At 41.1% G+C, this 13,602-nt stretch overlaps 1 protein-coding gene across 1 annotated transcript in view; it reads right to left on the reverse strand.

The window, feature by feature from the left end:
* Positions 1-13,130, reverse strand: part of LOC138372275 (neuronal growth regulator 1-like) — a 20,216-nt gene extending 7,086 nt beyond the window's left edge. The window contains exons 1-3 of the mRNA XM_069337552.1: positions 13,107-13,130; positions 10,071-10,281; positions 6,518-6,629 (exon numbers count right to left, since the gene is read on the reverse strand). Of these exons, the coding sequence (XP_069193653.1) occupies positions 6,518-6,629; positions 10,071-10,281; positions 13,107-13,130 (347 nt within the window). The remainder of the gene's footprint in view (positions 1-6,517; positions 6,630-10,070; positions 10,282-13,106) is intronic.
* Positions 13,131-13,602: the final 472 nt, after the last annotated feature.

The raw sequence follows: 13,602 nt of genomic DNA on the forward strand, positions 1-13,602 counted from the left end.
CCCCCTTCATAAGCAACTCAAATCAGACTAAGGGACCTTCCAATTATAATATGACGAGAGAGATTACTTTCCAGGGCGGACCGAAATGTCATAGTTTTCTTCATTTGATGATTCTAACATCATTACTTTCCTCGGTACTGACACTCCAGAACTTCATCTCCCAGCTTCTGCTAGGTCTGATATGCACCTCAAGACAGAGATCTTCCTTAGAGCTCCTTCCCGGGAGCCGGTCGGCCGAGCGGACAGCACGCTGGACTTGTGATCCTGCGGTCCTGGGTTCGATCCCAGGCGCCGGCGAGAAACAATGGGCAGAGTTTCTTTCACCCTATGCCCCTGTTACCTAGCAGTAAATAGGTACCTAGGTGTTAGTCAGCTTTCACGGGCTGCTTCCTGGGGTGGAGGCCTGGTCGAGGACCGGGCCGCGGGGACACTAAAGCCCCGAAATCATCTCAAGATAGCCTCAAGATAGATATCAAAACATTGCCAGGATCTCTAGAAATGTCTATGCCACAAGGTTGTCCGCTCTCGCACATTTGGCAAATACCTTCGTTGTCAGAATACTCTTTTTGTTTACAGCGGCTGACATTCTCATTATTCACACTTTATTTTGTCTTTGTTTACTCAGTTTCCTTTATATAGGGATTTGTACAGAAAAATGACCTTGCCGGTGCCGGTAGTGAAGTTGATGTCTATTTTAGTGTTATATATATATTTGGGTACAATGTGATGCCATTATTTGACGGTAAAATACAACATTTATTATGTATTTTTTAATTTCATTTAAAGTTATATTATATGAAAAACGCTTTTGGCCTTTTTTTTCTTCTTCATTGTGGTTTTACAGCATTTGGGCACCATGACAGCCGACCCCTCTTAATAACGAAAGCCATGGGGAGGAGCCCAACCAGTCCATGATAGTTTCATACCTGCCACCAGTCTTCCTGCAAAGTTTGGTGTGGTCCCCAAGCTTCTGGTTATAAATGGCCAGAAGCCTTGGACAGACAAACATGGAGACATTTCATTTTAGATACATATTTTTCAATTAATATTAAAAAATAAAAATAAAGCATAATCAGAGCAACAACCCTTGCCTTAGATACTGAAGATAAAAAAGAGAGTTGGGGAAACTTTGAATTAATATAAAACAAGATTTGGCTCGAAAAAAATGCGAACAAATATATCTAAATAGCCCAATCACCGGTAAATAAAGACACACACTCACACAACACCCTTCCCTGGTGCTTTCTTTTAATGAAACTATGGGATTACAGAGTTAAAAAATATATATTAGCTATTTTCCAGAGCGAGGGGTGGTATTTGAAGAAAATTATTAATAATGCTTCCAGTATCAATGTTAATGCTTTTATTACACACGCGAAGTTCATTTCTGCAAAGACAAATTAACGCATTCGAATCCTACCATTCCCCTTCCATCTTCCCATCACACAGTTAGGGTGTGGACGAGATCTTACTGAGCATATTTAAATAGACAGCTTAAACGTGACTGGAAGAGGGAGATCTGCCTGACTGTTAGAAAATGGCTAATGTGGTGCCTATTTGCAAGAAAAGAGGAAATACAAAAACTTATGAATTATTGGCATCATTTATTAGAGAGACTGATTTGAAAGAGGTTAGTGGAACACTTAGAACGCAAGAATTTTGTCTCCACTCACAAACGTGGATTCACTAAAAGGAATTAATGGGAGATAAGCCAATTAGAGTTTTACGACAAGATAATGCTTGCTTTGTTAGAAGTATACATATGCAAACTTGAGAGAATCCCTTGTGTTGAACAGCCTCATATGATTGCTGACAAGCAAGTCTAAAAATAAATGAGGTGTTTAAACACTAGGAATTCGTACTCACTTCAGAGAGAGAGACACAAGCTTATGCTGATGTAAGCTGATGTAACTGAAAAAACTATTATGTTTAGAACATAAGAATATAAGAACAAAGGTAACTGCAGAAGGCCTATTGGCCCATACGAGGCAGCTCCTATTTATAACCACCCAATCCCACTCATATTCATGTCCAACCCTAAGTTTGGTTTGATGAGTATTCTGTTACATCTCAAGTGGTACGCAAATGGTCATTGTGAGAGAGAGAGAAAAAAAAAGAGTGGTATCGAATGCGTAACAACATAGGTCGGTGCTAGGGACCCATCCCCTTCTTAATTCAAAACAACGACCTGACTGAGGATATTGATTCCCCCATGTCAATGATTGATGATGATGCAAAATAGTGAGACGAGTAAAACAGAGGCGACTGTGTTTATTCCGAGAAATACAGTATACATTTCTCTATAGGTTTTTATGAACAAGGCAAACACAGACAAATATTACAATTTTAAAATACGATCAGAAGTGAGAACACCTCAATAGCAGTACAAAATAATAGGGAAACAGATTCCTGCTTTAGAACAGGGGAAAAACGGAATAGACATTACCCCAAATTGCAAGACAACGTTAGCAGGTGAACGTTGAAAATATCTATGACCGTCGGGATGCTTTGGACACTGTATAAACAGGCCTTCAGAATTGTATATGCAACCTACGTAAGACCAAGTCTTGAGTATGCAGCCCCAGTTTAGCACCCCCTTCAGGAAAATGAACCACACCAACAATAAAGTAAATTAAAATATTCAGCAAGGCTTGATTGAGTCTTGATGAAAGCCTTAAAGATCTGAATCTCAACTCTAGAAGAGAGAATGAAAAGTAGGACACGCTAGTGTGATATAAGATATTTGGCAAACATTGAAGAGAAAGAAGCAGTGTTCAGAGTTGGAAAATAGCAAGACTAGGCAAGTATGGATGTGAAATATATGACCCAAATATGCCACAAAGATGTAAAAAAAAATACTACGTCAGTGGAAGTGAATAAATGAATGACAATTATAAAGAGGCTGAAGCTAACTATATAGAATTTGCATATGTAAATGTGATCTGAAAACGAGATAGAGACAATTATCTAATTAATTGTTTGGATGGCGGAAAGTAAAAGTCAGTATAAGCACATCTAGATTAATACACAGGTTGCAGTTACACACACTCAGACACACACTCAACGCACACACACACACACACACACACACACACACACACACACACACACACACACACACACACACACACACACACACACACACACACACACACACACACACACACACACACAAACAGGCAAATTGACGAGCAGATGGCGAGGCACCAGGAACTCCCACTGAGGCTGAATGTAATTGTTTCTACTAATTACCACGTGCGTGTCTGTGTTGGAGGGTGGGGGACAGCCGGTAGTGTGGGAGAGGTGTGGGACTGTGGGGGTAAAGTGTGGGTGTGTGTGGGGTGTAGGGGGATGAGTGAGAGTGGAAAGGACTGTAGGCGAGCACAAGGAGGAGTCGGAGCGACGATTGATTTGGAATTTGGGCCTATTCACCTCTAAAATCAATAGACCTAATTATTACCACAAGAGTAAAATATGCTATAGCAAACTCTGAGTGTATATACTCCAAGAAATGTGATGTTTATACCGCTGTGTTGTAGAGTATATATGTTTATACTCCGCTGTGTTTTTACACTATGTATACTCTGTGTATACCGCTGTGTGGACATCTTCAAGAGAAAATAAGATCATTTTCTCCAAGGAGTGCCGGACCAACCGGGATGTGGTGGGTATGTGGGCCTACGGGCCGCTCCAAGCAACAGCCTGGTGGACCAAACTCTCACAAGTCAAGCCTGGCCTCGGGCCGGGCTTGGGGAGTAGAAGATATATATATATATATATATATATATATATATATATATATATATATATATATATATATATATATATATATATATATATATATATATATATATATATATATATATATATATATATAGATATATATATATATATATATATATGTGACAAAGTGGGAGGAAGTGGAGCATTGCCACCATCTAGCCACCACCCCTACCCATCCCTGACACACTAGATAGCATTAGGGGCGAGAATAGCCATTTCAACTTTAATTGGTTAATTCCCTGTGGCCGCCTGCCCGCCTCACCTACACTGACCGGCCATAACACAGTATATGCACCGATTTATCGCCAGAATAAACCGGACCGAAATGCGACTTCGGACATGCCAATTTTGGGTCTGAAATAATAAAAACGAAGCCAACGAAAGGGTGACTCTTATTTTTAAATGAGAGGAGGATAGTTCGATTAATGAAAATTACTGAGTTTTTGTATTTCCTTGATTCTTTGAGGATTGTGAATTTTAACTTGATTTCCGCTTTCGTTTTTCGTCAAATTAAATAAGTAAGCTGACGAGCCTGACCTTGAATATGACTTGGTTTTTAAACGATCATAATATTGGCTCTTCGTGAAAGTGATATATTCACGACAATTTTCTTTGTAATTGTTTACATGATAAATACATCGAGAGATGTATTCTGAAAAAATGTTCAGAACAAAAGCAATATTTACATTGTGATCTATTACCTTCTGTATTTTAACCCCCCCAAAAATAGCTATTTACTAGACCCTCTTCAATTTCCTTGACCCAACTTTCATCCACTCCTCGCCTTATCTTCAGGATTCCATCCTCACTCTTCCCTCCTCTGACCCCCCGAGCCCCCTTTAACCTCTCACTCTCCCCCCCTAGCTCACCCCTCACGTCCCCTTACTCGTAACCTAATCAGCGTTATGGAGGGGAAGGCTAGGACGAAGTTAGAGCCTCGTGCTCTATAAGGGATGTTCATTGTCATATATATTGTCAATTAAATTGTTATTTAAATTGTCATATATATATATATATATTCATTAAGGTGTAGCCTGCAACTATTAAAAATGTCAAATAAAGCTAAATAAAAACAATGGAAGGACAAATGAACATGGAACCTGCACTGGAAGGGGAAAAGAGAGAGAGGGGGGCCTAAAAATCCCCTTGAAGGCTTTGTATGTCCTTTTCCTCCGAGGCAAGGGGTCCCCTTTTCCAACGCGAGGTGTAAGTTTGAGTGTAGCTTTATGGCACTTGTATTTTATTTGTCACTGGTACTTTGTCTGTGTCTCTTATTTGGGGCTCTGGTATTTTATTTGTGACTCTGGTACCTTACTGTGGCTCCGGTACTTTTTTGCTCCGGTACTGTGTGGCTCTGGTACTCTGTGGCTCAGGTACTTTTAGTGTGGCTTTGGAAATTTGTGTAAAACGTTGACACTTTGTGTTTAGCTCTGTCATATTGGGTAAATATTTCAGAAATTTGGTATAGCCCTGACATTTTGTGTGAAGCTTTAGTCACTTTGTTTTACAAATTCTGTAATATTGAATATCCCCTTTACACTTTGCTTATCTGTAACACTTTCTCTCTTGTGTTAACTTTAAAACTCTTCCTTTATTCATTCTTAATCTCTTCCTCGTCTTCTTCTTTCCTCCCCTGAGGGTCTTTTCTATTTAAAGACCAAAGACTTCTGAGCGGCTGTGCTCGCTCTCTACCTCGTTAAGATGCTCTTTTGACCCCCACCACATCTTCCTCGTGCTCCTGTAATTGTATCCTTGGCAACTAATTAAGAAACTAGAGTCAAGTAATTTACTTCTTCTTCCTTTGCAAATCCCATGCCTCTTTTATATTTTTTACTCCTCTCATTAGCTCTCTCTGTTTATCTCTCTTTCTCTGTTTTTGCCTTTATCTCTCTTTATATTTCCCTCTCTTCCAACTGTTCTCAAGTCCAGGACGTTCCAAGCCCAATAGCTCACAAGAGCATGTGACTCCAAGCCTACGAGGTTCAAGCCCTGGAGGTTCTCAGTCCAGTCGTCTAAAATCCAAGGAGATTTAAAAAGAAACAGGAAGCTCACAGTCCAGGTTTCATCAAACGCTTGGGTCTCCATAACCAGAAGGCTCTAAACCCAGGAAGTTCAAATGCTTAAAAAATATAACAAGTTCAGAAGGCTTCAGGTCTCAATGCTTGAGACCTCAAGCATTGGTGACTTCAAGGCTTTGAAGTCACAAATCTCAAAGTCAAATTCAAAGCCTCGAAAACTTTAAACGCCCAGAAGATTTGAAGAACATGCCTCTCAGTTTATAAATTTCTTGGGTTCAAATCATGTTATTGTGGAACGAATGGACACCTGGATGTGAACGATTAGTGGATCGTGTTCTTGTTAAAACATGGTACTGAATAACCTTACCGGATCTAGTACTTGGGTCGAGGCCTAATTCCCAACATATCATAAAATGTAGAGATCCTAAAACCCCGGAGATTTCAGACCCTGGAGTTTACAGTGAGCTTTCATAAAAGTCTCCCGCTTCCTCATAACTTACAACGAAACCAAGTTTAGCCAAGTTAGTGGAAGATAAAATTGTGTCAGCGGCGGTAAAGTGGGGACCTTCCGTCTAATTTTTTTTGAGTGTCGATGATTAGAAGGAATACCCGAGGGGTGCCCGTGTCTGTCTCTCTCTCCCTCTTTGTCTTCCAGGCTGTATCTTTATATATATGTAAGTAGATGGCTTTTCAGTAAAGTCATTGATGGGACTCACCAGTAGAAGTAGCTGGGTAGATCTGCCGGCACAGTCGTAGAGCAGGTGAGATTGAGAGTGTTGCCAGCGCTCATGTGAATGTCTCTTGATCCTTCAATCCGCGCCACCGACTCTGTGAAGAACAATTGGTCAATTGCATTCTGTACATCAACGTCTCTGTTCAATGTGTCGAGAATATATAAAGTCTATCCAGACAAGCTATAACACACATACACAAACACACACACACACACACACACACATAGAGGCGGGATCCAAGAGTCAGTGCTCGATCCTGCAAGCACAAATAGGTGAGTACACACACACACACACACACACACACACACACAAACACACACACACACACACACACACACACAAACACACACACACACACACACACACACACACACACACACACACACACACACACACACACACACACACACACACACACACACACACACACATAGAGGCGGGATCCAAGAGTCAGTGCTCGATCCTGCAAGCATAATAGGTGAGTACACACACACACCCACAAACTCACACACACACACACACACACACACACACACACACACACACACACACACACACACACACACACACACACACACACACACACACACCTCGCGTTGATGTAGTCAAACTCGCCAACAATGGTTCTCCCCCGTGAGAGACTAAAGTCAAAAGTTAAAGTGCAAAGTGCACGAGAAAGGTGAGTTATATGCTCCTGATACTCCAGGGGAAACTACGCATGCTCCATTTTGACCAGCTACAATTCAGTAAACACTGACACGAGAAAAAATAATAAACACATATATGACCATTCTTCTGGACAGAAAACGGCAGATATGACACAACTCTCCGTTTGCCTATTGCGCGTACCGCCTATGGTAACATCTTTGTTTCTTCTGTCGCTGTTTGCGCCACCATAATGGAACCCCTCATCATACCAGGCCAGAATATCTCCCAACACTCGCTGAACAACCCTGCGGACGCCTCTAGAACCCGCCCGCACACCTCTTCCCTCTAATCTCCTTGTATCCGGCTAGAAAATCTCCTTATACCCGGCAAATTCCACAGAACACCTCTCCATGCACCAAGTAGAACCCTTATAAACCATGTTGGCCAGACCACACACTAGAACGTGAAGGGAAGACGACGTTTCGGTCCGTCCTGGACCATTCTCAAGTCGATTGTGAATGGTCCAGGATGGACCTAAACGTCGTCGTCTCTTCACCTTCTAGTATGTGGTCTGGTCCACATACTTCAGCCACGTTATTGTGACTCATCGCCTCCTTATAAACCATCTAGAACCGATCTACATGGAAGAAGCTTCGTCTCCTTCTTAGAACCCCCTCCAAACCCCACGAAAACCGTTCATAAGCACTCTAGAACCCCTCCACAAACCATGTAGAATCACTTTACTACCCCTGAACCCCAGCCCCGCCAAAGACACCCCATCTCTACACGCTCCTCTTCCTATGACGTCCACTGCATGTGTCTGTCTCCCCCTCGCACTGCTGCTAATTCGCCAGCTGCGTGTTCCGTACTGCCTGGTCTGGAAGGAGATAACATCCTGACTCCCCAATTTGCACAATGGGGCGACTGGTGGGGTCAACCACTGTGGGTGATAGGGTGGCGGCTGGCGAAAAGGGAATGGGTGATGGTGGAAAGGGAGTGTGATGGACGAGTTTGGTGAGAAAGTGAAAGGGCCGGGAAGGTATATTTTTGGGATAAACACTATTGGTGAAAAGCACTGTTTTTGGGAAGGAAACATTTAAGCGAATAGGAGTGTTTGATGAGAAAGAAGGGAAGGGATCGGGTATTTTGGAGAGGAAATAGGGAAGGAAAGAAGGATATTCTGGTTAGAAAGAATGGATGAGGAAAGAAGAGAGGGAATGGAACGTCCTATGCGGATCAAAAGAGAAAGTAATGGGTATTTTTGACAGAAGGAACTGATGAGGTGAGAAGTAAGTCAGGGGTAGATACCCGATGGTTCAAGTGATTGGGTATCGTCCCTTCACTATTTCCTAATAATCCCATATTCTCTCCTTGTCCTGGAATCGCTTCCAAGTGCTATGTAGCGGAGCACGTTTACCTCTCTCTCTCACATAATTTTCTTTTCTCATAAATCTAAGAGTCTGAGTAGTGCAACTCAGAATCAAATGAGTTTGAATCACATATGTCTCACCCAAAATATTATTTTGAGCAGTCTCGAAATATCACCTAAAACTCATTTGCCGTTCCATTATACTTTCAACATCATGCAAAAAATACATGTATCCATGTCGCGCGTATAAAAAAAAAGATAAAAAAAGGGAATGTAAAACTGACTAAATAGTTTCATTATTTTTTATCGTCACGAGTTTTGCAAAATACATAAAGTAGAAAAAGTGAATAATAAGTTAGCTAATGAGTTTTAATCAGAATTCGGAAAGTCATTGATTATGTGACATTTGGAACAGCTGTTGATTTACAACACAAGATTCAGTGTTCCTTGCACGACTCTAGGAGGATTTAGACGATGTCTGACCCTCATCAGTAAGCTTATAATTGCCTTGGGATGTTTGCTAACTCGTTTGGAAGGACTTTAGGTCGTCTTGTGAAGCAGGAATCATTATTAAGAGCTGCCAATTACCATGTTCACGTTCTTATCAAAACTATATTTTCTTTACTGTTGGAGGGAGTGAACCACTTGGACTGGTCGGGAGAGCACCAGGGGGTTCAATCCCCGACCATCCAAGTGGTTTGGCACCATTCCTTCCCTTCGCCCTATCTCAAATCCTTATCTTCATTTTCCTTCCAAGTGATGTAAAGTAGTAATGGCATAGCACTCTCTCCTGATAATGACTTTTATCTCCACTGTTAGATATTTTACCAAGAAATTCTACAGATATATTCAACTGAGATAGCATGATGCTATATCCACATATCTTGAAGCTCAGATCACTGTTAGAGAGAGCTGATATATTCTCGCGCTATCACCCTCTGATCTATGCTGAATATATCCACGTGATATCGTTCATAACACGAAATACAAAGCTATTACATGGACGCCAAAAATTAAAGTGAATACACAATTGCAAGGCAGGAGAGGAAATTCTATGCACCTTAGTCCTAACGTTGCTAAGACTCGCTTAAAAGCTATTACTTACAGTCACCGCTCAAGCGCCTCATTAATCCCAGACGCTTGGCGAGTTTCAACGTTATCCGCCCAAATTGCTCACAGTTCCATTCCTCCTCTGAATGCATGATGAAATCACATTACATCGCATTCAAATTAACTTCTCGAAAAATATGTGTAAGTTCACCAAGTGTCTAGTGTTGCGCTGTTGCTTGCCGGGTAATAAATTAGCAACACCTTAATGTATGTTTCTCATACAACACAATACTCCCACCACCCTCTATGCCCTGACATACACCCTGTAATCACCAATAGCCCTTTGAGATACACCCCTACAGTCATCACAATACTCTCATATACTCCCTACAACCATCAAAACACTACAACCATCAGGGCACTTTGATATACACCCCACAACACCCTACACATCACAACACAACTCACCCACAACACTGAGATTGAAGGCCCTGGAGATCTTGGGTTCAGTTGACACCTGGCACTCATAAGTTCCGGAATCCCTCGTCTGCGGGCTGGTGATCTTAAGGACCCAGTCAGGGGAGCCTTCCGAGTGAAGGGCTGTGAACCTCTGGTCGGTAGTGTAGGAGAACAGTCCCACGGTGAGGACGTGGGCGTCTCGCTTCCTCAGCCACGTCACCTGTTGGAGGAGTAGAGGAGGTGACTAGGGGCGGTGTTGGTGGTGGTGGTAGTGGTGATGAAGAGTGGCTGTGGTGGAGAACAGTGTGGGTGGTAGCAACCATTATAGCCACAAAAGAATGTGGAACACGCTAATGACGGCACAGGCCAAAATCTTGGCGATGATAACATAACATGATGATTACTAGCACTAGAAATAACACTATTGATAACACTACGATAATAATAGCGACAACGTTCGTTTATGGATGCCTATGAGTATTTCTGCAACATCGAAAAATTTCTATTTCAGTGAAGTCTGAAAAAGCTCCGTAAATGCTCCAAGCTGGCGATATTTAGGCATAAGAATGCTCCATGCTGGCCATTGTGATGGAATGGTCCTCCAATGCTCTAGATAGACCTCATTGATGCTTGGAAATGCTCCACTAATGCCTCTGTCTAATATATAAGCAGGTGTGATCTAGCATGAAAAAATGCATCTAAATATCTCTTTCATAAGACTAATTTGCTAAAAATAATGTATAATAGGTTTGAAAAAGATTTTTTCAAAATCTCTGATGAACATGATTACCCTTTTTGAACACCCTGGTCTTAGGGGTAGCTCTGTAAAGCTTTAGAAACGGCTTGAAAAGGGTCCAGGGCCCAAGATTCCTGAAGCATTAATGCTACCATTTACGAAACTTGTATATTTTGCATGAAACATGGGGCGTGTTGTTTACCTTACTTAAACGGCTTACGGGTTTTGAAAATTCACAACCCGTGGTTATTATTGTTATAAACAACTTCGTCGCGCTGCGGAGCGCGTAAAGCGTTTAATAAATGTAAACAAAGCCGCCATGATTGAGGAAAGATGTACAGGTTTCACAAGTGGCTGAGAAATATTTGAGGAACCCTATACCAATGTGGTTCGAAACATCGTCCCTTCCATTTTGAATGTGTGGCTTGCGTTATATACTTTGGTCCCGTTATTCTTTCCTCTTCTATGCATATTTTAATAGATATTCCTATTCCTGTTTCTGTGTTTTTAAATAAAATCTGTATAATATTCGCAAAGTAACTAAGTACAAACTTAATTTCCTATTGAATAAATTGTCCTTAAATTGCGTTCGATATGAGGCAAAAGATTATCAAAACCTTGGAATGCTAAGGATCAGGAACTATCAGGGGGAAAGGCACCAAGACATGGAAGAGGTCAGGATAAGGATTTGGGATGGGACAGAGGGCGGGAATGGTGCCCAATCACTTGGACGGTCGGGAATTGAACGCCGACCTGCATGAAGCGAGACCCTCGCTCTACCCAAGCCCAAGTGATTAAAGGTTATTTGTCAATCACTGGTGTTTAAAAGCTGGGAGGATGGCATACTCATAGATTTACTGATGCAGAGATCGACAGATTTACAGACACACATATTTATGAACTCAGATCTACAGACTCACAGATTTACACGCGAGCAGATTGACACACTCGTTGATTTACGGACTCGGAGATGAGCAAATTCACAGATATATATAGTCTCAAAGATCTTCACATTCACAGATCTACTGACTCATAGTTGCATAAACACCAGTGTGGCTACAAACACCATATTCGTGTTTGGTAAACATCGAACACAGAATTAACTCTTGTGTTTAGTTGCTACACAACACATGTATTGATATTCCTGTTTTATTAATGTTTGACGCTTGTATTTAAATTCTAAGTCTCTTCTACTGCATCATTTTAAGATGTACAAATGAAGCGTTGAAGACCCGGGTTTAAATTCTGAAGTGTTGAGCAGCTGAGCCCCCTTCATGCACTGGTCGTTCCTGTGCACCCAACACTAATTAGTGAGCTCAGTGTAAAACAATTGAAGGATCGTATTCAGGGGAAAACATGCAGGACAAGGTTTTAAAACGAGGTGTGGGAGGGAGGACTCTTAGCCAGCAAACATTGAGCTGTGGTAAAGAGAGCTCCCAGCCTACAAACATTGAGCTGAGGAAGAGAGAGAGCTCCCAGCCTACATACATTGAGCTGAGGAAGAGAGAGAGAGCTCCCAGCCTACAAACATTGAGCTGAGGAAGAGAGAGAGAGAGTTCCCAGCCTACAAACATTGAGCTGAGGAAGAGAGAGAGCTCCCAGCCAACATACATTGAGCTGAGGAAGAGAGGGAGAGCTCCCAGCCTACATACATTGAGCTGAGGAAGAAAGAGAGCTCCCAGCCTACATACATTGAGCTGAAGAAGAGAGAGAGCCCCCAGCCTACAAACATTGAGCTGAGGAAGAGAGAGAGCTCCCAGCCAACATACATTGAGCTGAGGAAGAGAGAGAGCGCTCCCAGCCTACATACATTGAGCTGAGGAAGAGAGAGAGCCTCCAGCCTACATACATTGAGCTGAGGAAGAGAGAGAGAGAGCTCCCAGCCTACATACATTGAGCTGAGGAAGAGAGAGAGCCCCCAGCCTACATACATTGAGCTGAGGAAGAGAGTTCTTGGCCTGAAAACTAGACTTCTTCTAAATTCCTCTTTCTGCATCCTCAAGAATGAAAACAAAAAACTGACGAAGCGCCATTAAACTAAACTAATTAATGTTATTACATTGTTTTAATTTATTAAGAAAAAAAAAAATAAGTATAACATATTACGTTATATTTCATCATTGACAAATTTATATGTTGTTACACTGTTAAAATATAGTACTCATTAAACTATGCTAATAAATTCGTATTATAATGAACACGAAATGATCCGGAGATATTTATGGATTTCAATGAATATCGTTGTTAGTTTATTTTTTTTTAATAAAAACGTCTGGTGTCTGCTGCCTAGCCTAGGTCTGCTGCCTCACCTGGCTTCCGGTCTCATCTGACATCCTGTTGCACCTGACCCACTGCTTCACCAACCCATCAGCTATATATATATATATATATATATATATATATATATATATATATATATATATATATATATATATATATATATTCATATATATATATATATATATATATATATATATATACATATATATATATATATATATATATATATATATATATATATATATATATATATATATATATATATATATATATATATATATTTGGGTTTGGAATCGTCAGCATGACATTTACTCACTTGAAAGGTGAAAGTTCAGCATGGAAATTTACTCACTAACAAGGTCAAATGTTGCATACAATGTCCTCACTGGCAACGCCAAAGGTTAGTGAAACATTTAGTCACTGACAAGACCAAAGGTCAGCACAACTTTTACTCACCAGCAAAGTGAGTATGCAAGATGAACATGAATGAACTTACTCATTAGCAAGGTCAGAGGGGAAGTGATA

Source organism: Procambarus clarkii, chromosome 38 (genome assembly GCF_040958095.1).
Source record: "Procambarus clarkii isolate CNS0578487 chromosome 38, FALCON_Pclarkii_2.0, whole genome shotgun sequence".
In the NCBI taxonomy this organism is placed as follows: domain Eukaryota; kingdom Metazoa; phylum Arthropoda; class Malacostraca; order Decapoda; family Cambaridae; genus Procambarus; species Procambarus clarkii.